A 27,918-nucleotide genomic window follows, 5' to 3' on the forward strand; every position below is an offset into this window, starting at 1 on the left:
CAAAGCTAATGTTCCATGTAAGTGAATGGAAAATTATACAGTAGCGCCATACTCTGGGAGATATAGTTAAATAAAAACACAGGTTTAGTAACCTATAGGTTGTTAGTTAGGGATTAGTCAATCTTTCTAACCAGTATGGTCCATTTCATAAATATGGTAGTTGGACCATACTGATAGCTACTTCCGCTAAAAGGGAAAATCAAGCATGATTTGATCACTCCCCTAAAGAGCCATTTGGCCAATCACAAGTTCAAGTTCAAGTTTGTCAGAACAAAATACAGAATAATTTATAATGGAATGCTTGTTTCTTATGAGCCCCTGAGAGTGTGCTACATACAGTAAAGAGAGAGTAAGTAAAAATAAAAAATAAAAAGTAAAAAGTAGGTAAAGTCAATAATACAATACAGAATGAGTAACAGTGAGGTAGAATGCAGAGGTACAACACTTGGGGTAGGGTGCAAATGAGGTATGAATGTGGTGGCAATCTCTTTAATAATAGATAAATATAAAGTGTGTTAAAACCTGTTCCACCCCAGGTGAAAATCTGCATAAAATGTATACCTAGGTAAATGGAATATTGCTCCACTTCTACAAGGGCTATTTGCATATTCTTGGTATCTAGGAACATCTATGGACCTCAATGAATGTATTCTCAGTGTCAGAAATATTGTGTATATTACTAGGCTTGCTTAAATTGTGATGAAACAAAGGAAAATATGAATATGAACATCCTCGACAGTGAATAAAACCATGATAATAATGACCAAACTTAAAAAACTGCCACTGAGCTCATTCAGTACCCTCTTGAGATCATGTGTACAAAAGATACAAGGAAATGAATAAAGGGAAGATGATCAAACTGAAGGTTCTGTATATACAGTACTGAATTCTCCCATCCGGACCAATGCAATTTGAAATATTATTATAGAATATAGAATATATGCATATACATTACCTTATTATAGCCAATTCGCACATTTATATATATATACATATAGTATCTTTCAAATGGCCGAGTTCAATTTGGATATAGTATCACCAGGCGTGCATAATAACAGATACTGATATTTACTGTAATCGACTGTACTATTTTATTTCCCCCACAGTGTAACCATTTTGAAACTAATTTCAGATCTAATTCTTCCTACATGGTAACAATAGTGTGGAGAAACTGACTGTGTTTCAATATTTGTCAAAAACGTTACCTTTTGTAGCTTATTATCGCGAATCATAACAATTATTGATATGATTAATTCAGAACGCTGAACTTTGAACCACCATAGTATGTGACAGGAAGTGTAGATCGAAGAAATTTCAACGCTGGCTGATAGCTAGCGATCTCCTCTACAAAAACTACAATTCCCATGGTTCAACATTTCCATATCCGGTTCCGGGTCAGAATAGACAATCGCAAATAAAAACTTAAAATGATATAAGTACACTTTTAACCTATTGCTAAACTATTGCCAACCCAACGTTTTACATTCTACATGTATTTGTGACATAGTAGTGATGTTAATACTTGAAAACGGTTGATTTTAAAATCACAAATTATTTTCATCTTCATAAAAATATGCCTATATGATAATAAGGTCAAAAGGGGTCGATACCGACCCCGTCGAGTGGAACAGGTAGTGTCTAAAGTGAATAAAGTGAGTGGTACGGTGAGTGTTTGTTTAAAGTGAGTGTGTACATGTGATATCAGTGTGATATCTGAGGCAAGGTAGTTTGTCAAGGTACATGGGGTGGGTTAGGAAGGGGATACAGCGGATATGACGTGATTGAGACCACAAGATACAGTGTCTAGTCTGCCAGAAAGTCAAGTCAAGTCAAGTCAAGAGTTTTAATTGTCACGGCATACAGGTATACAATGAAGAAAACCACAGGATGCTCCATGTTCTTGGTTGAGGTGGAGCTGGACTCTCTAGCAAGGGTGGCGGAGAGGAAGAGCCTTGCTAAACTCCATGCCATCAGGGAAAACCCCTCCCACCCACTATACACATACTTGGCTGACAGGAGGAGCATGTTCAGTGCTAGGCTCACACTACCTAAATGCAGCACTGAACGGCACAGGAAGTCCTTCATTCCGACAGCCATCAGACTTTACAATGCATCACTGTGCCTCACTGTATCACTGAGCACAGAGTGACAGTTACCATCTTCCTGGACTCTTACTTTTGAAACAACACTGTGCAATATTACACCTACTGTAGACTTCAGTATATTTGTACTGTATTTATTTACTGTATATTTTATTCTATTCTTATTCTTAGGCCATTTTTTTTGTTATTCTTATTCGTGACTTGTTCTGTCTAAATGTTTAATGTGAGTGATTTGCAGTGTAAAATGTCCCTCTGGATAATAAAAGTATTTCTATTCTATTCTATTGTTATTGCAATAAGCTCAATGTGTTATGGTTTGACACCGACCCCAAACGCTAACGACACAAGAGAGTTGGATTCAGAGTTGCCAAATACGAGGGCTTGTTTATTTGATAATAGGAATAAGTGGAACAGGGAAAGCAGGTCAACAAGAACAGGTACAATGAACAAGGGGCAAAGTTCTGCTGCTCTGCAGCTTCTCCCAGAAGGGTAGTCTTGGGAAGCAGGAGCAGACCTCTGTACCGCTCTGCAGACTCTCACGGCGGACCTCTCAGATGTTGTGTAAGACCGAGAGAGGGAGAGAGGGAACGGGTCAGTGACAGAGCAGACTTGAAACGAGCTGGAGGACAGGGTGTTATATTCTTCGTGTTAAACAACACAGTGATGTGCAATATTCCAAAAACAGCCCAAGTGAATATCTTCATGTAAACACACAGTGAGCAAAAATCCAAACACCGTCCAAATGTGAAATACAATCTTCGTGTAAACACAAAGTGAGCAAAAATCCAAACACAGTCCAAATGTGAAACAATATCTTCGTGTAAATACACAGTGAGCAAAAATCCAAACACAGTCCAAATGTGAAATAATATCTTCGTGTCAATACACAGTGGGAGGTGGAAGATCCCCAAAATATTATTCCAAAAAAGGAAAGAGCAAAAACGATAATGGCTGGGTGAGTGACTGTCTGACAAAAAGGTGGTAGACTTCAGTGTAAAGGTTTACACACGAAAATCGGAAATAGGTCAAGACAGTCAATCTAGAAAAACTCACCCAGACGAGCTGCGTAAAGGAACAGGAACAACAGTGGAGGCGAGCGCGCGCCACGGAGCAGGTATCCAAGCGAAGGCTTCTAGGAATTCCTGGAGAATAGCACAGTGAAACAGAAGCAACGGGGAAAAACATCCAGCGACAAATCAAGACGAACCAACAACTTAGGGTGGGGAAAACGGGGTATAAATAATGAGGGATCGATTGATTGAAAGGCAGTGACAGCTGGGGAATGTGATTGAAAAGCGTGGGGAAGTGAGGGAACCAATCAGCGACGTCTCAGATGACGTCAGCGGGGAGAAACGTGTGAACGAGGGAATTGAAATACTCGACAGAAAAAATGAATGAAAACAAAGCGAGGGTGGTTAAAGGAACAGAACGAGTGAGAAGGCAAGGACAGAAACCTCACAGTACCCCCCCCTCCACGGGAGCCGCCCGGCGACCAGGCCGACCCGGCTCGTCAGGATGGGCCCGATGGAAGTCGGTGATCAAGCCGGGATCCACGATGAGCTGCCGGGAGACCCAGCTACGCTCCTCAGGGCCGTAACCCTCCCAGTCCACCAGGTATTGGAATCCCCGGCCCCGCCGACGAACGCCCATCAACCGGCGGACCTGCCACTGGGGGTGACCATCCACTAGCACAGGAGGCGGTGGATCAGGAGCCGGAGGCATAAGGGGACTGAGGGAGACGGGATTAACCCGGGAGACATGGAACACGGGGTGGATGTGCATGGATGCAGGAAGCTTCAGGCGCAGGGCCGCCGGACTGAGTACCTTCAGGACCTCGAAAGGACCGACGAAGCGAGGGTTGAGCTTCTTGGCCGAGGACCGTAGCGGGAGGTCCTTCGCGGAGAGCCACACCCTCTGCCCAGGGCGGTAAGTCGGCGCGGGAACCCGGCGCCGGTCGGCACCACGACAGGCGCGCTCAGATGTCCGGAGCAGCGCGGTCCTGGTGATCTCCCAAACGCGACGGCAGCGGTCGAGGTGGACCTGCACGGAGGGAACTGCCACTTCCGTCTCCAGTGCGGGAAAAAGAGGGGGCTGGTAGCCCAGGGAGGCCTCAAAAGGGGAGAGGCCGGTGGCGGAACTGACCATTGAGTTGATCGAGTATTCAACCCAGGGAAGGAAACGACTCCAGGATGCCGGCCTCTCGGCTGCCACACACCGAAGAGCAGACTCCACGCTCTGGTTCATCCTCTCCGTCTGCCCGTTTGTCTGGGGATGGTAGCCAGAGGAGAGACTGACCGTTGCCCCCAATCCCTTGCAGAAAGCCCGCCATACCTGGGAGGTGAACTGGGGCCCCCGGTCAGAGACGATGTCCTGGGGAAAGCCGTGAAGGCGGAACACGTGGTGCGTCAGGAGGTCCGCCGTCTCGGCTGCTGAGGGAAGCTTGGAGAGGGCCACGAGGTGGACCCCCTTGCTGAATCGATCCACCACGGTCAGAAGGCAGGTGTTCCCCTGGGAGGAGGGTAGACCAGTGACGAAGTCGAGCGCCACATGTGACCACGGACGGCTTGGAACGGGAAGTGGCTGCAAGAGCCCGGAGGGTGCCTGGTGAGAGGCCTTGCTGCGGGCACAGACCGCGCAGGCCAAAACGAACTCCTTGACGTCGTTCCGCATGGTGGGCCACCAGAAACGACGAGCCAGGAAGGAGAACGTGCGATGGACGCCTGGGTGGCAGGCGAACCGGCTGGTATGGCCCCACAGCAGTACCTGGGACCGGACAGAGTCAGGGACGAAGAGACGGCTCCTAGGGACGTTGCTTGGGGCACGTTGGAAGCGTAGGGCACGCCTCACCACACCCTCGATGCCCAAGGTGATGGCTCCAACCACTCGGGCCTCCGGGATGATGGGAGATGGGTCCTCAGAGGGTGGAGCCCCCTTGGAGTGCATCCGGGACAGGGAGTCGGCCTTCGTGTTGCGGGAACCGGGGCGGAAGGTCAGCGAGAAGTCGAACCGACTGAGGAAACTGGCCCATCTCGCCTGCCGACCGTTGAGGCGCCTGGAAGCGCGGATGAACGTTAGGTTCTTGTGGTCCGTCCAGATGGTAAAAGGCTCCTCGGCACCCTCTAGCCAATGACGCCACTCCTCCAGAGCAGCCACGACCGCCAGTAGCTCCCGATTGCCGGTGTCGTAGTTCCTCTCGGCGGGGAGGAAGCGACGCGAGTAGAAGGCGCAAGGATGCACCTTCTGGTCGGAAGGAGAACGCTGAGATAGGACAGCGCCCAGGCCAGAATCCGAAGCGTCCACCTCCACGATGAACTGTCTCTTGGGGTCAGGGTGGAGCAGGATAGGAGCGGAAGTGAACCTTCTCTTGAGGGAGCGGAACGCAGCGCGTGCCGCTGGGGACCAGTCGAACGGCAGAGCGGGGGAGGTCAGCTTGGTAAGAGGCTCCGCCACTTGGCTGTAGTTCCGGATGAACCTTCGGTAGAAGTTTGCGAACCCGAGGAAACTCTGTAGCTCCTTCCGGGTGGTGGGTTCCGGCCAATCCTCCACAGCCTGGATCTTGCGAGGATCCGCTCGGGTCAAGCCCTTCTCCACGATGAAGCCCAGGTAGTCGACGGAGTTGGAGTGGAAACGGCACTTCTCCGCCTTGACGAAGAGCCGATTGTGGAGGAGGCGCTCCAGCACCCGGCGGACATGCAGGATGTGTTCCTCGAGGGTCCTGGAAAAGATAAGAATGTCGTCCAGGTACACCACCACGAACACCTCCAGCATGTCACGGAGGACATCGTTCATGAGTGCCTGGAATACCGCCGGGGCGTTGGTGAGGCCGAACGGCATCACAAGGTACTCATAGTGGCCCCTGGGGGTCTTGAAGGCGGTCTTCCATTCATCGCCCTCACGGATACGGACAAGATGATAGGCACTTCGGAGATCCAGCTTGGTGAAGAACGAGGCCTGGGTCAGTGGCTCGAAGGTGGAGCTCATGAGAGGTAGGGGGTATTTATTCTTGATGGTGATCTCGTTGAGCTGACGATAGTCGATGCAGGGTCGCAGGTCCCCATCCTTCTTACCAACAAAGAAGAACCCGGCCGCCACCGGGGAGGAGGAAGGCCGAATGAGTCCTGCTTCCAATGACTCAGAGATGTAGAGATCCATCGCCTTCTTCTCCGGGACAGTCAGACTGTAGAGGCGGCTGCCGGGAAGGGGAGCCCCTTGGCGGAGGTCGATGGCGCAGTCATAGGGGCGGTGAGGTGGAAGGGACTGAGCCCTGGTCTTACTGAATACCTCCATGAGGTCGTGGTACTCGGGAGGAATGGACGAGGGATCCGGGGGCAACTCACCAGCCGGTCTCCGGGGCGGGGGACAAGACGCCGCCTGTAGACAGCGGGCGTGACAGGAGGAGCTCCAGCCCCTGATGGTACCGGAGGCCCAGGCGATGTGGGGCTCGTGCAGCGCGAGCCAGGGCCTACCCAGGACCACCGGGACAAGGGGGGATTGGGTAATGAGGAACTGGATCCTCTCTACGTGGTTCCCAGCAATGGTCAGCAAGACTGGGCCGGTCCGTTGAGAGATGTCGGCCAGGCGGTGTTGGTCCAACGAAAAGATCTCCAAGGGCCTCACAAGGGCCTCTAGAGGTATGTTGGCTTGGGTGGCAAACTCGAAGTCGAGGAAGTTCTCGTCTGCCCCAGAGTCGATGAGGGCCTCCACCGTGGCACGTTGGTCCCCCCAGGCCAGGGTGACGCTCAACAGATGGTCAGGTGGTGCGCGGCGCTGGGAATGGGAAAAACGGCTCACCAGGATCTCCCGGGGTCTTGGTGAGCCCGATCTTTTGGCCGGATAGGGCAGTCGGCGATACGGTGTCCCGCACCTCCGCAGTAGAGGCAGAGACCGGACCTGAGCCTTGCCTGACGCTCCGCCTGGCTCAGATGAGAGCGTCCCAGCTGCATGGGTTCCTCCTCGCGCACCGGACGGGGAAGCCTGTTACCATCAGTAGTGTTGGGGACGGGGCGTCCAGGAGTCCGGGGTGTTTCAGGAGGTGACAGTCGGGTCCTCTCGCGCCTTCTCTCCAGGAGGCGTCCGTCAATACGGATGACAAGGCTAAAAAGCTCCTCGAGGGAGTCGGGCACCTCCCTGGTAGCGAGCTGGTCCCGGACTGCGTCACTGAGCCCCCTTATGAAGGTTAGGCGAAGAGCAGGTTCGTTCCATCCACTCTCCACCGCCGCCAGTCGAAACTCCATGACATAGTCCGTCACCCTGCTGCTCCCTTGTCGGAAGGTCCCCAACCGGGCTCCAGGGTCCAGACCTCGGGCTGGATGGTGGAACACTCTGCGGAGCTCCGCCACGAAGTCTGGGTAGGAGAACAAAAAATCTGCTTCCATTGCCCAGGAGGAAGTGACCCACTGGGCAGCATGGCCTGAAAGTAGGTTGGTTATATAAGCCACTCGGGACCCCTGAGCAGAAAAACGGCTTGGTTGATGACGGAAAACCAACTCACATTGCATGATGAATGTGGCACATTCCTCGGGATTACCGTCGAACAGCCGTGGGACGGAGAGAAGGGGTTCCCGAGGTGCGAGATCTGCTGGGGCTGCGGGGAATGTTCCTGAAGGGTGTGAGAGATGAAAAGTATTAACGGCGTCGCCCAGCGAGTTAAGCTGGGCGAGAATCTCGGACTGTTGTCCCGCCATAGCGGCCATTGAACCCTGCATAGGCAGGACCTGGTCCCTGAGGTTCTGCACCGCAGCCGCAGCCCGCTCAAGTTGGAGACCGTGATCCCTGGTCAACTCGACTTGAATTGCAAGTGCGGTTCTGACCCCCTCTGTGTCGGCTGGGGTCGTCATGGTTGGTTCGTAATGTTATGGTTTGACACCGACCCCAAACGCTAACGACACAAGAGAGTTGGATTCAGAGTTGCCAAATACGAGGGCTTGTTTATTTGATAATAGGAATAAGTGGAACAGGGAAAGCAGGTCAACAAGAACAGGTACAATGAACAAGGGGCAAAGTTCTGCTGCTCTGCAGCTTCTCCCGGAAGGGTAGTCTTGGGAAGCAGGAGCAGACCTCTGTACCGCTCTGCAGACTCTCACGGCGGACCTCTCAGATGTTGTGTAAGACCGAGAGAGGGAGAGAGGGAACGGGTCAGTGACAGAGCAGACTTGAAACGAGCTGGAGGACAGGGTGTTATATTCTTCGTGTTAAACAACACAGTGATGTGCAATATTCCAAAAACAGCCCAAGTGAATATCTTCATGTAAACACACAGTGAGCAAAAATCCAAACACCGTCCAAATGTGAAATACAATCTTCGTGTAAACACAAAGTGAGCAAAAATCCAAACACAGTCCAAATGTGAAACAATATCTTCGTGTAAATACACAGTGAGCAAAAATCCAAACACAGTCCAAATGTGAAATAATATCTTCGTGTCAATACACAGTGGGAGGTGGAAGATCCCCAAAATATTATTCCAAAAAAGGAAAGAGCAAAAACGATAATGGCTGGGTGAGTGACTGTCTGACAAAAAGGTGGTAGACTTCAGTGTAAAGGTTTACACACGAAAATCGGAAATAGGTCAAGACAGTCAATCTAGAAAAACTCACCCAGACGAGCTGCGTAAAGGAACAGGAACAACAGTGGAGGCGAGCGCGCGCCACGGAGCAGGTATCCAAGCGAAGGCTTCTAGGAATTCCTGGAGAATAGCACAGTGAAACAGAAGCAACGGGGAAAAACATCCAGCGACAAATCAAGACGAACCAACAACTTAGGGTGGGGAAAACGGGGTATAAATAATGAGGGATCGATTGATTGAAAGGCAGTGACAGCTGGGGAATGTGATTGAAAAGCGTGGGGAAGTGAGGGAACCAATCAGCGACGTCTCAGATGACGTCAGCGGGGAGAAACGTGTGAACGAGGGAATTGAAATACTCGACAGAAAAAATGAATGAAAACAAAGCGAGGGTGGTTAAAGGAACAGAACGAGTGAGAAGGCAAGGACAGAAACCTCACACAATGAACACTAGCAGAAGCCCTGACTGCCACAGAAATACTTTCAGAATAATTTCCCCTCCGAAAACAGTACAGTTCAGCTTTAACTTATAATTGCTTTTAAATAACTATTTAACATGTTACATAATGTTGTTCGCCTGTGTCAAGGAACACGTATTGATCACGATATCTAAACATTTTCAAACAAAGGAGCCCTAAACTGACACACATTATAACACAGGAAACCCATTTATTTAGATGTTTGCTTTTCAACATGTTTTATTACAGTATTCTATGTCTCCCCTGTCTGACCAACCACAAGTCTGCAAATCATGTCATGATTTCTCAAAACGCAACTGAGTAACACTAGCTGGTTATGACGTACAATTAACGGTGACAATTCAATGGTGAAATCCTTTAGACATTTTACTCATTCAACCAAGAGGTGGACATTACAATCTGAGATCACAAAATTATATCATGTTCCCGCTGTCAGAAGTAAATCTGGGAAACAACTTTGAACAATTGAACAATATAAAATATATTAACTAAATATCATTGAATCAGACAAATTAACTGAGTAGATCATAATAATTGTTCGTATTGTGACATATATGTCACATCAAATTTCCGTGAACATTTTAAGGCGATTTGCCCGGTGTGACGTATGTGTCACAGTGATTTTTATCAATTGTTTTCTTTATCATTTTATTCAAGAAATGTGTTCACAACAGGTTATATATAATAAATAACATGTTATGTAAGCATTATAATTCTTAAATGGGCAAATCTTACCTTTTAGCAACAATAATCTAGCTTTTGAATGCTAGCTACTTCTGTCATTTAGTCACCACCATCAGTCAGCATTGTGGAAAGGTGGTTTATGGGAGCACAACATCACATGATCTGTCACATGACCCCACCAGGATGTTCCACCGGTGTCCCTTTGGGACTTCATGAGGTAAAATCAAGAATAAAGCTTTATATGGAAATGTCCAGAACATGTAAAGTACATGTGACACCTGTGTCACGGTGGGTCCTAATGGGTTTGACACCAACGTCAAACAGTGGTTACCGGTCTTTATTAGTATTTTGTGCTGCCCGCTGCGCCGAAGATTTCAGAAAGAAGACTTTCAGATTATAATTTAAAGGAAAGCACCCAAAGTTCAATACCAATTCCACTTCAGAGTTGTAAAGGAACAGGTGTCAAACTCATGGCCCGCGGGCCAAATGTGGCCCGCCACGTCATTTGATGTGGCCCCCAAGAGCTCTGGTAAAAAATAAAATAAAAAAATAAATCTTTTTTTCTTTTTTAACATTAATCTTGGGTTAAAAAATAGCGGCGTTAAAATAATTGTGGGTTAATGCGTTAATAAAGCTTTAACTTTGACAGCCTTAGTTATTACACATTCTTACATGTATGTTGAACATCTGAGGTATTGATGAAGTAACAAAGGAAAAAAGCCAAAAGCACTTACTCCTCAGACATTCTTTGACAATTTTACTGCTCAAAATACAAAAAAGATCCAGGCGGAATAGGTAACAAAGGGTTGCAGAAATATTGTCTGAACTGTCAGATGCAAACTGGCTGTGTGACATAACCGAGCATCTCGCTCAATTGAATAAGAAGCTGTAGGGTCCCACCCAAAACTTGACCAATATAGTTGTGAACTGAGACAACCCTTATTTTGTTATTTTTGAGTACAGTTACAGTTGTGTGTTCATGCGGACACATAATAGCAATTTCATTACGAATTGAAAATGGGGGACCCTGATGTAAACAAGTCGAAAGTCTTTCTCTGGTCTGCATCCCCTTAACAATTGTGTGTATTGAGCTGTACTGTACTGTACCCATTCTGCAATCTGTTAATTAAAGTTAATTAAACTATCTTCCATTAGTTGGATGTATGGCCTCTGCAAGGTTGTGTGCAGCCATTTGTTTTTGTAACATCTGCTACATCTGTCCCACGTGTTCTTTGCAGCTCACAGTTGTTAGTTCTGCCCCTCTTGACTGTGACAAAAAGGTTTTGAACAAACTTAATGTCATAGCTTGTATTTGATGATATTCTTCTTTGTTATTTACTTGAATGGTTTGATCATTGATTGATGGAGTAATATGGGGTTCTGATAAACTAAAAGTATTTGTTAAAATAACATAAGCTAACATATATTTTTACATCTATGCAAATTCATATGCAATATGTATAACTTGAATAAGTAATAAATACAGAAACAACATGTTTAACAATATGTAAATGAGTAGCTACATTTATTTTACATTAACATTTATACGGTCTTTGGCCCTTTGAGGGCAACCATAATGCTGATGTGGCCCTCTGTGAAAATTAGTTTGACATCAGAGTGTCACCCAGAAACTTTCAGTACATTCTGATGTGGCATTTCAAAATAAAAGCCCTAGAAAATTTTATATAAATGTACCTCAACTTTCAGATTATAATTTAAAGGAAAGCACCCAAAGTTCAAGGCCAATTCCACTTCAGAGTTGTAATGGAACACCTCAGAGTGTCACCCAGAAACTTTGGGTGCTTTGGTTTAAATTATAATCTGAAAGTTGAGGAAAGATTGCTAGTTTATGACATTTTAGAGGGCTTTTGTTTTGAAATGCCACATCAGAATGTACTGAAAGTTTCTGGGTGACACACTAAGGTGGAATTGGTCTTGAACTTTGGGTGCTTTCCTTTAAATTATAATCTGAAAGTTGAGGTAAATTTATATAAAATCTTTGAGGGCTTTTATTTTGAAATGCCACCTCAGAATGTACTGAAAGTGTCTGGGTGACACTCTGAGGTGTTCCATTACAACTCTGAAGTGGAATTGGTCTTGAACTTTGGGTGCTTTCCTTTAAATTATAATCTGAAAGTTGAGGTAAATTTATATAACATTTTCGAGGGCTTTTATTTTGAAATGCCACATCAGAATATACTGAACGTTTCTGGGTGACACTCTGAGGTGTTCCATTACAACTCTGAAGTGGAATTGGTCTTGAACTTTTGGTGCTTTCCTTTAAATTATAATCTGAAAGTTGAGGAAAGATTGCTAGTTTATGACATTTTAGAGGGCTTTTGTTTTGAAATGCCACATCAGAATGTACTGAAAGTTTCTGGGTGACACACTGAGGTGTTCCCTTACTACTCTGAAGTGGAATTGGTCTTGAACGTTGGGTGCTTTCCTTTAAATTATAATCTGAAAGTTGAGGTAAATTTATATAACATTTTCGAGGGCTTTTATTTTGAAATGCCACTTCAGAATGTACTGAACGTTTCTGGGTGACACTCTGAGGTGTTCCATTACAACTCTGAAGTGGAATTGGTCTTGAACTTTGGGTGCTTTCCTTTAAATTATAATCTGAAAGTTGAGGTAAATTTATATAACATTTTCGAGGGCTTTTATTTTGAAATGCCACATAAGAATGTACTGAACGTTTCTGGGTGACACTCTGAGGTGTTCCATTACAACTCTGGAGTGGAATTGGCCTTGAACTTTTGGTGCTTTCCTTTAAATTATAATCTGAAAGTTGAGGTAAATTTATATAACATTTTCGAGGGCTTTTATTTTGAAATGCCACATCAGAATATACTGAAAGTTTCTGGGTGACACTCTGAGGTGTTCCATTACAACTCTGAAGTGGAATTGGTCTTGAACTTTTGGTGCTTTCCTTTAAATTATAATCTGAAAGTTGAGGAAAGATTGCTAGTTTATGACATTTTAGAGGGCTTTTGTTTTGAAATGCCACTTCAGAATGTACTGAAAGTTTCTGGGTGACACACTGAGGTGTTCCCTTACAACTCTGAAGTGGAATTGGTCTTGAACGTTGGGTGCTTTCCTTTAAATTATAATCTGAAAGTTGAGGTACATTTATATAACATTTTCGAGGGCTTTTATTTTGAAATTCCACTTCAGAATGTACTGAACGTTTCTGGGTGACACTCTGAAGTGTTCCATTACAACTCTGAAGTGGAATTGGTCTTGAACTTTGGGTGCTTTCCTTTAAATTATAATCTGAAAGTTGAGGTAAATTTATATAACATTTTCGAGGGCTTTTATTTTGAAATGCCACATAAGAATGTACTGAACGTTTCTGGGTGACACTCTGAGGTGTTCCATTACAACTCTGGAGTGGAATTGGCCTTGAACTTTTGGTGCTTTCCTTTAAATTATAATCTGAAAGTTGAGGTACATTTATATAACATTTTCGAGGGCTTTTATTTTGAAATGCCACATCAGAATATACTGAAAGTTTCTGGGTGACACTCTGAGGTGTTCCATTACAACTCTGAAGTGGAATTGGTCTTGAACTTTTGGTGCTTTCCTTTAAATTATAATCTGAAAGTTGAGGAAAGATTGCTAGTTTATGACATTTTAGAGGGCTTTTGTTTTGAAATGCCACTTCAGAATGTACTGAAAGTTTCTGGGTGACACACTGAGGTGTTCCCTTACAACTCTGAAGTGGAATTGGTCTTGAACGTTGGGTGCTTTCCTTTAAATTATAATCTGAAAGTTGAGGTACATTTATATAACATTTTCGAGGGCTTTTATTTTGAAATTCCACTTCAGAATGTACTGAACGTTTCTGGGTGACACTCTGAAGTGTTCCATTACAACTCTGAAGTGGAATTGGTCTTGAACTTTGGGTGCTTTCCTTTAAACTGAAAGTTGAGGAAAGATTGCTAGTTTTTGACATTTTAGAGGGCTTTTGTTTTGAAATGCCACATCAGAATGTACTGAAAGTTTCTGGGTGACACTCTGATGTGTTGGCCTTAAACTATGGGTGCTTTCCTTTAAATTATAATCTGAATGTTGAGGTAAATTTTTTTTTTTTTTTATCAAATTTTTTATTATTATTCACACGAAACAAGACAACACATTAACCACAATCACAATACATAGAACTTCACAAGAAAATAACAAAAACAATAATAATAATACAGACTAACAATTATACAGACAAGAGAAAAGAAAACAGAGTTCAACCTTCTAAATTTAATTCCAAGGGGTACTATCTAATAAATGGTCTTTCCCAGTGTTCAGCCCCGATTCCCGGCCGTGTGACCCTATATTAATAAAACGTACATCTCCAATCCACCACAAGGACCATTTTTTGAGAACACGACCCAAAAACAGAGCAATGAACCTTCATGAAAAAACAAAAACCTGTAGAGGTGTTCCATAGACTCACAGAGACCGTGTAAAAGTGGCCAAACAGTGAAGAAATAGTTAAATAGCTGCCCCCCCATAATATCCCCAGCTAAACTCAAGATGACAAGACAAAAGACAAGACAGACAAAAACATTTCCTCCTCCCCCTCCCAAGAGACCGCCGGACTCACCCGAACACGCACCCCAACCCCGCTCAGCCGCACACTGCGCTCTTTACCTTCTCAGCTGCTGCGAACCACAGGTCAATTCCAGCCTGCCCCACCCCAATCACCCGGGCTGTGGATATCTCAAGATAAATCACATCCAATAGAGTTAGGGACCAGTTAATCATTGTAAGCTTCTCAGGCTCCTTCCATCTCATTGCTATTAGCTTCTTCGCTGCTGTGACGCCCGCTAGGACAACCCTTTTCAGTTGTACGGGCGCGGGTAGTGTCGTTATATCGTTCAGGAGTAGCGTAACAGCTGTGAATGGGATAGTTAAGCCACACAGATCTGAAAGTTTGTCCGTTATTGACCTCCAGAAGCGGGCCACTGGTGGGCAATCCCAATACATATGCATATAAGTGCCAGTGGCCTTTTGAGAGCACAAAGTGCACCGAGAGTCGGTTATCAGTCCCATAGCATATAGCTTCCTAGGTGTAAGATAGGTCCTATGAATATAATTAAAATTAATTTGCTGGTGATTGGGGTTGCGGGAAGATAATGCCACATTTGCCCAAACATCATCCCAGTCAAACTCGGGGTCCAACTCCGGGATATCCACACGCCAGATTGTATCCAATGATACATTTTTATACGTGGATTGAATTAAGAGCGTATAAAACTCGGAGACAAACCCTCTGGATGTCGTCCTGTCCACTATGAGCCTGAGGAAGGGGTGTGGGTGCAAGGCTTGAGCCCACGGTACGCCATGCGCCCTCAGTGCTGACCTTAGTTGAAGGTAAAGAAAGAAGGACTCGCCGGGAAGATCATAAAATTCTCTTAAGTCCTGAAACGCACGGAGGCCGTTCTTGTCATAAATATCCTCCAGAGTATGCACTCCCCTCCTTTGCCATTGAGGAATATTAACCGGCTTGTGTCCAACAAGTAATTGCTGGTTATTAAAAATTGGAGAGTCCAGGTGCCAAGGGCATTTAACCCCACACGACCTCTGTACATTACGCCACGTTTGGATCACGTGAGTTATGATCGGTCCATACCTCAGCCGGCATTTCGAAATAGAGACAGTGGAGTACACTACATCCTGCAATCTTAGCGGAGATACCGCCGCCGCTTCTAAGGAGCGCCACGATACAGCCTCTACAGGGTCTAGCCAGCACATCAGAGGTCTCAGTGAAAAGGACCAGAAATAAAGTTTAAAATCAGGGATTGCGAGGCCCCCATCTTGTTTTCTACGTTGAGTAGTAGCCCTTTTGATTCTCGGGCGTTTGTTATTCCAGACAAACTTAGATACCATCGATTGTACCTTGCGCCAGTGGTCTATTGGAGGGGGCAGGGGGAGCATTGAGCTAATAAAATTTATCCTAGGCAGGATGTTCATTTTGATTATGGAAGCCCGGGCTTGTAAGGAGTTAGGAAGGGACGACCACCTGTCTAGATCCTGGCGTATTTTATCATAAGTACCCGTGAAGTTGTACTTAGTAGTTTGGTTCAGCGTGGGGAATATCTCTATGCCCAAGTATTTAAAATGTTCTACTATGGGGATATCAGCTGGTAGTCGTACCGCCTTGGCCAGTTCATTAAGAGGTAGGCAGGCTGATTTGTTCCAGTTAATCTTAAAACCTGACAATTTACCAAAGTCGTCGATTATCCTCAATAATTTTGTGGCCGACCGGGAGGGGTCGTCCATGAAAATCAGCAGGTCATCCGCATAGAGAGCAATTTTGTGTGGAGTATTGTTGACCATTATGGGGACGATGTCCTCCGATTGCCTAATAAATTGGGCCAAAGGTTCGAGGGAAAGCGCGAACAGTCCCGGGCTCAGAGGGCAACCCTGTCTAGAAGATCTGGAGACTGGAAAGAGTGTGGAACAGTTTTTGCCTGTCAGTATCATCGCAGACGGCGAGGCATACAGGACTTTAATCATATGAATAAAACTCTTTCCAAGACCCATGACCTCAAGTACCTTCCACAGGTATGACCACTCAAGTCTGTCAAACGCCTTCATGGCATCCAAAGACAGAACTGTGGATGGAGTTGTATTGTCTTTACTGTTATCGATTACATGCAACAGCCTCCTAAGATTATCTGCAGCCAGACGCCCCGGGATAAAACCAGTTTGATCGCAGTGTACCAATACAGACATAAATCTCTGCAGGCGACGGGCCAGCACCTTGGCAAACACCTTTAAATCGGCCCCGAGAAGACTCAAGGGTCTATAGCTACCACAATCATTGGGATCTTTGTCCTTCTTGAGAAGTAAAGAAATCAACGCCATATTGACATCTCTTGAAAACTCCCCTTGTTCGATAGCGTAATTGATCATATCGAGCATCAATGGACCCAGTTGGTCCCAGAAAGCTAAATACACTTTGGGTGGAATACCATCCCAGCCTGGTGCCTTACCCCTCTGCATTTCAACAATCGTCTCCCTCAATTCTACGAGAGTAATCGGTCTCCCCAGTTCCTTGGCCTCTTCCTCAGAAATGTGGGGTATCTCAAGCCCGCCAATGAACGATTCAAATTTAGAGTCATCCAGATTACCCTCTGAGCTATATAACTGTGAGTAAAACTCTTTAAAAGTGTCATTGATCTTTTTCGAATCAGTAGTGACTGCACCCTGGCTCGTCCTAATCGAGGGGATATCCGAGAAATGATCATTTGAGCGTATTTTCATTGCCAATAGATGGCTAGGTCTGGAGCCGTGAAAATAGTAATTTTGTCTTGTCCTATGTATCAAGAACTCAGACTGTTGTTTAAGTATGGAGTTTATTTCTTTTTTGACTATCTTACGTTGTGTGTTTAGTCGTTCATTATAGTCAGTTTGCAAGGATGCGTATAGGTCCGCATATAATGATTCCAGTCCTTCTAGCTTTTTTGACCGGGATTTTCGCAAATTGGAGGCAAATAGTGTGACATGACCCCTGATGAATCCTTTCAATGCGTTCCACAGGACCCTAGGGTCTTCTACTGTGCCAACGTTGATCTGCAAAAATTCAGCTAGTTTACTCCTGAACTCAGAACAGAAGTCATCGTTCTTTAGCAAGGTCGAATTAAAACGCCATCTGGGAGCTCTTGCGGAGAGCCTGCCAAAGGTTGCCGTAAGGAAAATCCCCTTGTGGTCTGAGAGAGCCAAGGGAACCAATGAGACATCGAAACTATCAAACATATTAGGGGACGCGAATGCATAGTCAATTCGAGAGAAGCTTTTGTGTCTGGCTGACAGGTGAGAGTAATCTTTGAGGGTGGGGTTGCATAAGCGCCAAAGGTCTGTGAGCCCTGTGTCTTTGGCCCACATCCTAAGGGCCTTAGAGGCCCGTTTCTGGTCGCTCGTTTCAGAGGGCCCGGACCTATCCATCTCCGCATCCCAGCACGCATTAAAATCGCCACCCACAATGAGAGCGTATCCATTAAGTTCCAACATATTCTTCGTGATTGTATTATAGAACGCTGAATCAAATGTGTTAGGAGCATACAATGCTATTATAGCCATCTTCCTATGCAAGAATTCAACTTTTGCTATAGTAATCCTTCCCTCCGTGTCCGACCATACATCCAAGATTTTGATATCAAGGTTACGTCTTGTAACTATGACTACTCCTTTCGTCTTATCATCGGCTGAGGATGAGGAGATAACGTGATATTGCCGATTTGCCAGTCTTGACACGTCACCTACCAATAAATGCGTTTCACTAAGGAGAGCAAGGTCAATATTTCTCCTCTTCAATAGCCAAAGGACACTGGCACGCTTGTGTGGGGCGTTAAGCCCTCCTGCGTTCCAAATTAAAATATTCAATTTAGCCATGGTCGAGCTTGTATAAATGCATAGAGAACATACCAGTGCAGCCAGGCTGAGTACAGTGGTGCTGATCCCGGCGGGCCCGGACGGTCAATCCCAGGAGTTCAGAGGAGGAACGATTACACACATATAAGACAACAGTACATAAAACACATAAAAATACCACCCCAGCTACAACCCCCCCTCCTTCTACTCTAAACCCTATCCCACCCGTCCTATTATAAGGCCCCCTATACCCACTCTCCAATCCCCACCCTATGCCCCATCCCCTGAGGATGGTCATCTTCTTATCACTTCCCACTAGAGACATGGATCAATAAGACGCTCCCCACTCCAACCCCGCTCTAGATAAACCCCTGAGTAAACCCCCACTAGTCCAATAAACACAAATAATAATAAAAATAAAATTCAATAAAGATATCGGTCGAAACCCACCTGAGCCCTGGCCCCAACATGAGATAACCATAATGGTAAAAATAGCCATTATTAAATAATAACTCCACATCAACCTGCGGCCATCTATTTCCGAATCTGCGCTTCAACGTCGCATTGTTATGGCCCAAAAGGGTATAGGAACATTCAAAACGAAATTAAATTAAAGCATCCCAGCCGATAGTCTAAGGCAGTATCGGGTCACAGGTTAAATGTGCAAAATTGTGTGAACAGTGTCAATTAAACCATGACAAAAAAAAGGAAGGGAAAAAAAGGGTTATGGTCAAAGTGCACCCCTTTAGCTGTCCCTCTGATCAGGCACAACGGCTGAAATGACATAACCTATGTAAGAATAGAATTAAACACATTCATTAATTAATCCGGGGATGGTAATAGGCAACACCTGACACCACCTGTTATCATACATTGTTTCAATAAAGATATCGGTCGGAGCAGTTAGTCCAAGGTAGGATCGAATCACAGTTAAATTGCTCATTCAAATGCCATTAAAACAGCGACAATAATTATTATATAATTACACAGCATCAACCCTGTAACCATCTACCTTGTAGTCTGCATATTAATGTCGCAACGTTATAGCATAAGTGGCTCACGGAAAATTCAAAACAAAATTAAGGCGAATCAGCAGTTAGTCCAAGGTAGAATCGGATCACATTTAAATCGCGCATACAGATGACATAAAAACAGCGACAATAGGAAAGAAAAAAGAAAGGAAAAGAGGGTAATGGCTAGAGTGCCAGCCATATAACCATATAGCCATAAAGTGCAAGCCATACCCGACCCAACCTGTTATCATATATTGTATATGCATATTCAACCGACCTTGGCATCTACTTTGGATCCCAAAGCTCAAAACAACCTGGATATAAAAATAAAAGCATACCAGAAGTTAGTTAGGGATTCGGTCACTCTTGAATTGTGCAAACCAATGTCCCTTTGAACAGCAACAGCAACCAAAATACGTAACCATTAACGGGTCTCGAATGTCTCAGCGCAGACCATAGACGAAGCCCGCTGGATAGCCCGAGGCTAGCGCGTGAGCTAGTGATGAATCCGGATAGCACGTTAGCCTATTATGTACATTGTTCAGCTAGCTCGTTAGCTTCCAAAGAGGCGATACACAAGTACGACCATGAGGTCAGCTTTAGCAAGTAACAGAAGTCATTGGGAAGCCCCGCTAGTTGGATGGGCAGAGGACAGTTAGCATGTCTGGGCATGACAGCAAGTGTTTGTGAATAGTCGACCTAATCAATGTATATAGGCCCAAACCGCCAAGTCACTCACCCGACATAGATATCAAGCAACAGACTCGGGTGTCTCCGCGAGATATTCCTTCGCTTTAGCCAACGACCAAAACAAACGCTGACCACCGACCTTCTCCAACACAGATAATTTCGCGGGAGCGAATAACGTGGGCCTCAGGCCTAGTTTCCATAGCTTAGTCAGGACCACCTTGTATTCGGCTCTCTGTGCTTGAACCTCCGGTGTAAAGTCCTCGAAAATGGCTACTTTGTGATCGCCAAGCCTCAGATTACCCCTTCTGGTACGAGCCGACCGCATGATGAGTTCCCTCTGCTGGAGTCTGTTCAGCTTGACTATGATGGGCCTCGGCTCTTTGTTCACGCCGGGAGAAAACCTGCCCGCTCTGTAGGCCGATTCACAGATAGGAGACATAGGGAGGACGTCCGTCCCTAGTATCTTCTGCAGCAGTTCGGGCACGGTCTCAGAGAGACGGCCTTCACCGCTGATCTCCGGTACTCCAACAATCCTGACGTTGTGGCGTCTATCCCGGGACTGCATCTCCTCCATTGCCGACTGTAGTTTGTTGACTTCAGCCTGCCTAGCCAGCAGGGCGGATTCAAGACCCGCCATCTTCTCACACTGTGATGATACCTCCGTTGTTAGCATGGCTAGTTCGTTAGCATTAGCCGATGAGGCAGCGTGAATCGTCTCCATCTTGTCTGTCAGCGGGACTACCGCCAGCCGTATTTCTTCTGATATCTCACGACGGAGGCTGATACAGAAATCCGCCAACACTTTCTTCTGTGCTTCAGCGATGCGTGTCTCAGAGTCTGCGTGTAGCTTGGTCATGACCAAGAGCACAGCTTCGCTTAACTCCCCGACAGCGGGAGACGGTGCGGCCAGGCTCGGCGGTGCCGGCTTGCTGGTTGTGGCGCCTGGTTTCATGGCTCTGGTTTCCACCCCCGCCATCGTAGAAAGTCGAAAAAAGTCGATGAATGTATACTAAACACGACGACCTAGCAAACAGATAAAAAACAAATAAAAATAAAATAAAGACTAATGGGGAGAAACGTATATTCAGCACGGTAGAAGGAAGCTCATGTGAAACACGTCTACTCCATGATCGCTCAGCTCCGCCCCATGTTGAGGTAAATTTATATAACATTTTCGAGGGCTTTTATTTTGAAATGCCACTTCAGAATGTACTGAAAGTTTCTGGGTGACACTGAGGTGTTCCATTACAACTCTGAAGTGGAATTGGCCTTGAACTTTGGGTGCTTTCCTTTAAATTATAATCTGAAAGTTGAGGTAAATTTATATAACATTTTCGAGGGCTTTTATTTTGAAATGCCACCTCAGAATGTACTGAAACTTTCTGGGTGACACTCTGAGGTGTTCCATTACAACTCTGAAGTGGAATTGGTCTTGAACTTTGGGTGCTTTCCTTTAAATTATAATCTGAAAGTTGAGGAAAGATTGCTAGTTTATGACATTTTAGAGGGCTTTTGTTTTGAAATGCCACCTCAGAATGTACTGAAAGTTTCTGGGTGACACACTGAGGTGTTCCATTACAACTCTGAAGTGGAATTGGTCTTTAACTTTGGGTGCTTTCCTTTAAATTATAATCTGAAAATTGAGGTAAATTTATATAACATTTTCTAGGGCTTTTATTTTGAAATGCCATTTCAGAATGTACTGAAAGTTTCTGGGTGACACTCTGAGGTGTTGGCCTTGAACTATGGGTGCTTTCCTTTAAATTATAATCTGAAAGTTGAGGTAAATTTATATAACATTTTCGAGGGCTTTTATTTTGAAATGCCACTTCAGAATGTACTGAAAGTTTCTGGGTGACACTCTGAGGTGTTCCATTACAACTCTGAAGTGGAATTGGTCTTGAACTTTGGGTGCTTTCCTTTAAACTGAAAGTTGAGGAAAGATTGCTAGTTTTTGACATTTTAGAGGGCTTTTGTTTTGAAATGCCACATCAGAATGTACTGAAAGTTTCTGGGTGACACTCTGAGGTGTTGGCCTTGAACTATGGGTGCTTTCCTTTAAATTATAATCTGAAAGTTGAGGTAAATTTATATAACATTTTCGAGGGCTTTTATTTTGAAATGCCACTTCAGAATGTACTGAAAGTTTCTGGGTGACACTCTGAGGTGTTCCATTACAACTCTGGAGTGGAATTGGCCTTGAACTTTCGGTGCTTTCCTTTAAATTATAATCTGAAAGTTGAGGTAAATTTATATAACATCTTTGAGGGCTTTTATTTTGAAATGCCACTTCAGAATGTACTGAAACTTTCTGGGTGACACTCTGAGGTGTTCCATTACAACTCTGACGTGGAATTGGTCTTGAACGTTGGGTGCTTTCCTTTAAATTATAATCTGAAAGTTGAGGAAAGATTGCTAGTTTATGACATTTTAGAGGGCCTTTGTTTTGAAATGCCACTTCAGAATGTACTGAAAGTTTCTGGGTGACACACTGAGGTGTTCCATTACAACTCTGAAGTGGAATTGGTCTTGAACTTTGGGTGCTTTCCTTTAAACTGAAAGTTGAGGAAAGATTGCTAGATTTTGACATTTTAGAGGGCTTTTGTTTTGAAATGCCACATCAGAATGTACTGAACGTTTCTGGGTGACACTCTGAGGTGTTGGCCTTGAACTATGGGTGCTTTTCTTTAAATTATAATCTGAAAGTTGAGGTAAATTTATATAACATTTTCGAGGGCTTTTATTTTGAAATGCCACTTCAGAATGTACTGAAAGTTTCTGGGTGACACTCTGAGGTGTTCCATTACAACTCTGAAGTGGAATTGGTCTTGAACTTTGGGTGCTTTCCTTTAAATTATAATCTGAAAGTTGAGGTAAATTTATATAACTATACTATATACTATATATATATACTATATATATATACTATAACTATATATATATATATAATATATATAATTATTACATATTTTATCAACATTCTTGTTCATTTCATAACCTTTTCATATAATTTGTTTTGAAAATATTGAGGCCAACAATGCATTTCACTATTTCGAAAGCCTTTCTGGTGATTCTGTTTCTACACTGGTTATCTTTCGAAGTTGGTTAAGGTTAGAGTTTGTCATAGAGCGTGACGGCAAGTTCTTTCGACGGTTAAGCTTAGGCACTCTTTCGAAGTTGGTTAAGGTTAGAGTTTGTCTTAGAGCAGGGCGATAGAACGCCAGGTAGTTTGCAGGCTGTTCGACGCGGAAATGGGCAAAGATACAGCTCGTCACGCGATTGGGCAAACATGTCAGTAGCCAATCAGAGAGCGTCAGTCAGTGGCCAATCAGAGAGCGTCTCCGAGAAATGCGGCTACGGAAAAAAATACAGGGGGGGGTGAGCTGAGCGGCCCTCACAGCGCATGCGCGGATCCAGAGTAGGGGGAGCGGCGTTATTTTTCTTCCCAGCTGCATTTTGCGGAGACGCTCTCTGATTGGCCACTGACTGATGCTCTCTGATTGGCCACTGAAATGTGCGCCCAATCGCGTGACGAGCTAAACTAGGTTAAAACTAGTGATAAACTAGGCGTTAGGTGGTAGTTTGCTGCTGTTCGAGGCGGAAATGGGCAAAGACACAGCTCGTCACGCGATTGGGCGCACATGTCACATGAAGTGGCCAATCAGAGAGCGTCTCCGCAAAATGCGGCTACGAAAAGAAATAACGCGGGGGAGCGTTGTAAGACCAGAGTGATGCATTGTGGGATATATGCGCGGTCAGAGTGCAGCGGGGACGGTAGAACTTTATTTGTCTGTAACTTTAGTCAATAACATTAAGAATAGAGAGCTGTTGTCAAACCTGCAAACCCAAATAAATGTGCAGTCCTCGAGAGAAGTGTCTCCTGGTTTACTGTCACCACCTTCCAGAGGGAATGAGCCCGAAGTCCGGCTACTTCTAACAAGTAGGTTACATGACGGAGCTTCCCCTGCAGCAGGAGAACGCTGCTGGACTCTACTACGTTCAGAACAACACAGGGAAACAAACACAGGTAGGTTCATGTCGACCTCACCGTTTTGTTACAGTAAACTCTGCTTTTATTCATCTACTGACCGGCGTGACCGCACATCTGATCTGTTGGGCGTTTCTGCCACTTTTCCACCAGACTGGGCCTTGACCAGAGGTAGCTGGAGCAGCTAACAAGCTAAGCTGCTAAACTGAATATGTGACGTTAGGTCAGAAACTGGTGCGACTCTATGTATAGAGAGACATGTGCGTTTATTCAGCTCCTTACTAATAATGACCGAACATCTTAACTGTTGAGCGTTTCAGCCACTGTTTGGGCTTTAATTGAGAGGCTATGCTGAATTTGCTGATGCTTCTAGGAGGAGGTTGGCCTCCAGTAAGGCCATCTGCACCTCCTGCTTTCATTCACTTGTTTCATCTCCAGTAAGGCCATCTGCTCTGCACCACCTGCTTTCATTCACTTGTTTAATCTCCTCCAGTAAGGCCATCTGCACCTCCTGCTTTCTAGTGATGGCGAGATGAAGCTTCCTGAAGCATTGAGGCTTTCCATCCAATAGTACCACACATGTGTTGAAGCTTCATGGTGTATTTGCTCTACTGTGCCATCAAGTGGACAATAAATGTAGAACAGGCAGAGTGATGATGATGCCAATAAACAAATAATAATGTGTCTGTTTTTCTAACAGAATGATGGCAGGGACAGAGGAGAAAGTGCTTGTGTTACTACAACATTCTATAATTTAATATAGTGTGTTTTTCTAACAGAATGATGGCAGGGACAAGTGCTTGCTTCATTCATTTTTATTCAGAAAAAGCAACTCAAAATCGACATGCCATCCTGCATTTGGATCATACAGATGTGATCAGATTAGGCACAGCAATTTAGACATTACAGCAAGTTTATATGTAACGGAGCTGATATCGTCACCTTTTTTGCGTTGTGTTTAACTTTCTTCGATGCCCGAGGGAGTTTAGAACCCGGGTCTGCCGTGACACGGGCGACAGGTGACAGCACAGACCGCTACACCAAGGTGAATTCACTCTTCATGACGTGTAAAGTGTGTCTTTTTAAGTGGAGTGAGTTTAACTCGCAGTACCGCTACTCGCCAGTCACTTCACAACGCTTGAAGTCCATCGTGACTGACAGTGCCTCGCGCTACCATCTGTTATATATATATATGTTGGGATTATTAGGATACACATTTATTTGTCTTTCCCAGTACTCCACGGGATTCTCCAACGCAAAGAAACTCGTAATGAATTCCTATGTCGACACTTGTGTTGCGGGGATGTTCCGGGGAACATAGGGATGATCCCGTGTTGGAGACGCGTTGCGCACCAACCCCGAAGCCATTTCCTGATCAGTGACGCGGAGTGGGGCTTCGGGGGCGGTACCCCCCGGAGTGGGGCTTCGGGGGCGGTACCCCCCGGACCGAGGCTTCGGACGTCATCAGTACGCCACCTGATACGCGCTTCGATACAGGCTCCACTTAAAAAAAGCTGGATTGCTCGACACAAGCTCCGGAGCCTCGCTTCAAACGTCACATCACTACTGCTTTCATTCACTTGTTTCATCTCCTCCAGTAAGGCCATCTGCACCTCCTGCTTTCATTCACTTGTTTCATCTCCTCCAGTAAGGCCATCTGCACCTCCTGCTTTCATTCACTTGTTTCATCTCCTCCAGTAAGGCCATCTGCACCTCCTGCTTTCATTCACTTGTTTCATCTCCTCCAGTAAGGCCATCTGCACCTCCTGCTTTCATTCACCCGTTTCATCTCCTCCAGTAAGGCCATCTGCACCTCCTGCTTTCATTCACTTGTTTCATCTCCTCCAGTAAGGCCATCTGCACCTCCTGCTTTCATTCACCTGTTTCATCTCCTCCAGTAAGGCCACCTCCTGTTTATGTTCCCTTCTTCGATGGAAGTGTGGATCTAAGTATTAACTAAGCTTTGTTCAGCAGCATGAACACCCTCTTTTCCTCACTATACCGCTTCTCCAGACCTGTAATGATCTGTGTCTTCATCAACGCCGGTGGGTCGTCTGGCGTTCGCTTGCCCAGGCGAGAGAATAGAACGTGTTTTAAAGGCTGTGCGGCCGACTCTGTTCGATATGTTGCCACTTTGAAAGGTTTAAGAACCCTTGTATCTGTAGTAAATAAATATGCATTCATATTAGGACAGGTTTGCATTTGTCCAGCCTATAATTTTACAATATATTATTCACACAAAGTAAGTATTGTCAACAATTACAATTAAATTGTTACAATTAGGTCCACCATTCTACCTATTTTTAAAGACAGATTTTGGATCAGCACTTGTTGAAGCATGAACGCCAGTGTTGAAGAGACAGCTCCGTTGATCCAGTATTTAAAAACGGGTAGACCAAACTGGTGGCCCTATTAATTGAATGGAAGAGACACATTAAGACGTAACTAACATAATTGCTAGCATTGTCCACTAGCATTATCTGTTGTAATGGAGTCCCACAAATCATGTCCAACCCAGATTCGGCTCAAACAAGGGACTAAACACGTTCCGCAATTATGCCACATCAATGTGGAACGCCCTACCCACAGCCGTACATTTTTTTGAATCACTACCCACCGTCAAAACCGCTCTCAAAGAGCACCTACAGCAGACTGCAATTCGAAACTGGCCCCGTAAATGTCTGAACCACCCTCCCACCCCCTCCTAATGTACAGTTCCCTCCCCCTTGTATGTATATATTTAGTTATTTACTGTTAGGATCTGTTTAACAGTACTGTATATTTGCATGTCTTGTATGTCACAAATGTCATAATTAGATTATTATATCTATGTTGTGTATCGTCATAAATGTCATTATGAATTGAAAATGGGGGACCCTGATGTAAACAAGACGAAAGTCTTTCTCTGGTCTGCACCCCCTTAACAATTGTGTGTATTGAGTTGTACTGTACTCTACCCATTCTGCGATCTCTTAATTAAAGTTTTCAATCAATTGGGATGGAGGAGATAGCAGCAAACGGGTCTCGCCCACGCAGAGGGGAAAACATTCTATCCTCAGGACTGGGCAGGATATTCCTTTATTGATCCCCTTGGGGAGATTCAGTCGCCATAGCAGCAGGGGGTACAGGTAGCGTGTATGCTTTCCCCAACGCAGTTGTGTTTCCGCGTCAGGGTAATAGGAGAGCAATAAATATAAGCAATAAACAAATGTAATATGAATATACAATTTTTATAAAATAAACTATACACAGAGTTGCATATGAGTCTGTATACCCTATTGGTCATAATATAAGTTACAATAAATATAGGCAATATAAAATATGACAAAGTAAACGGTATACACAAAGGTGCAGATCATAATATGCGTTATAGTCCATGCAGGGTTTAGTGGTTAAGAGTCAGACATTCCTAATAGTTCTCAAGTTCTGCAGCAGTTAGTTCTCCAGCTACTGGCAGCAGTCCGTGCCCCCGGTTGTGGAGCCTGATGGGCACTGGCTTGAAGAACTGGCAGACGGGCACACAGACACACACGTTGTTGACCTAGTAACGGTTAGAGATGTTCCGATACCCTTTTTACCGATCCGATACCCAAGTTTTATTTTTTACAGCTACAGACACTGTTTTACATATACTGTTCTTTTTTTTTATACAATATACTACTAACCCTATGATATGATTGCCATCATTGTTGTATGGCCTGGCTCAGTTAAACCCTTTGTAAAACATGAACAAATACATACAGAGAATGAATGCCATGATAGAACTTTCTTTTATTATCAAGTTTGACAGTCAGTCATAAATGAACAAGCATGTTAGCACTTAGCACGTGATAAGTTGCGACCATGTGCCAGGGACACTTTTGTGGACAAACCGACAGAGCTATAGAGCTGCGGTCGCAGCTAAAAAGAACATAAATAAATAGGAAACAATTTTGTAAAATAAGACATTTAAATAGTACAGTACGAACAGTATAAAACAGTAGTGCTACATCAACTTAAAAACAAAACATTCAAAATAAACAAA

The 27,918-nt window shown here is 44.8% G+C and overlaps 1 protein-coding gene across 1 annotated transcript in view; it reads left to right on the forward strand.

The window, feature by feature from the left end:
* Window positions 1–23,696: 23,696 nt before the first annotated feature.
* LOC311229251 (uncharacterized protein) overlaps window positions 23,697–27,918 on the forward strand; it is a gene marked incomplete at its 3' end in the record, with an annotated part of 82,115 nt that continues 77,893 nt past the window's right edge. The window contains exon 1 of the mRNA XM_084315318.1: window positions 23,697–23,933. Coding sequence (XP_084171444.1) covers window positions 23,856–23,933 — 78 coding nt within the window. The 5' untranslated portion in view covers window positions 23,697–23,855. The remainder of the gene's footprint in view (window positions 23,934–27,918) is intronic.

Source organism: Notolepis coatsorum (genome assembly GCF_963971535.1).
Source record: "Notolepis coatsorum genome assembly, chromosome: 5".
NCBI lineage: Eukaryota > Metazoa > Chordata > Actinopteri > Aulopiformes > Paralepididae > Notolepis > Notolepis coatsorum.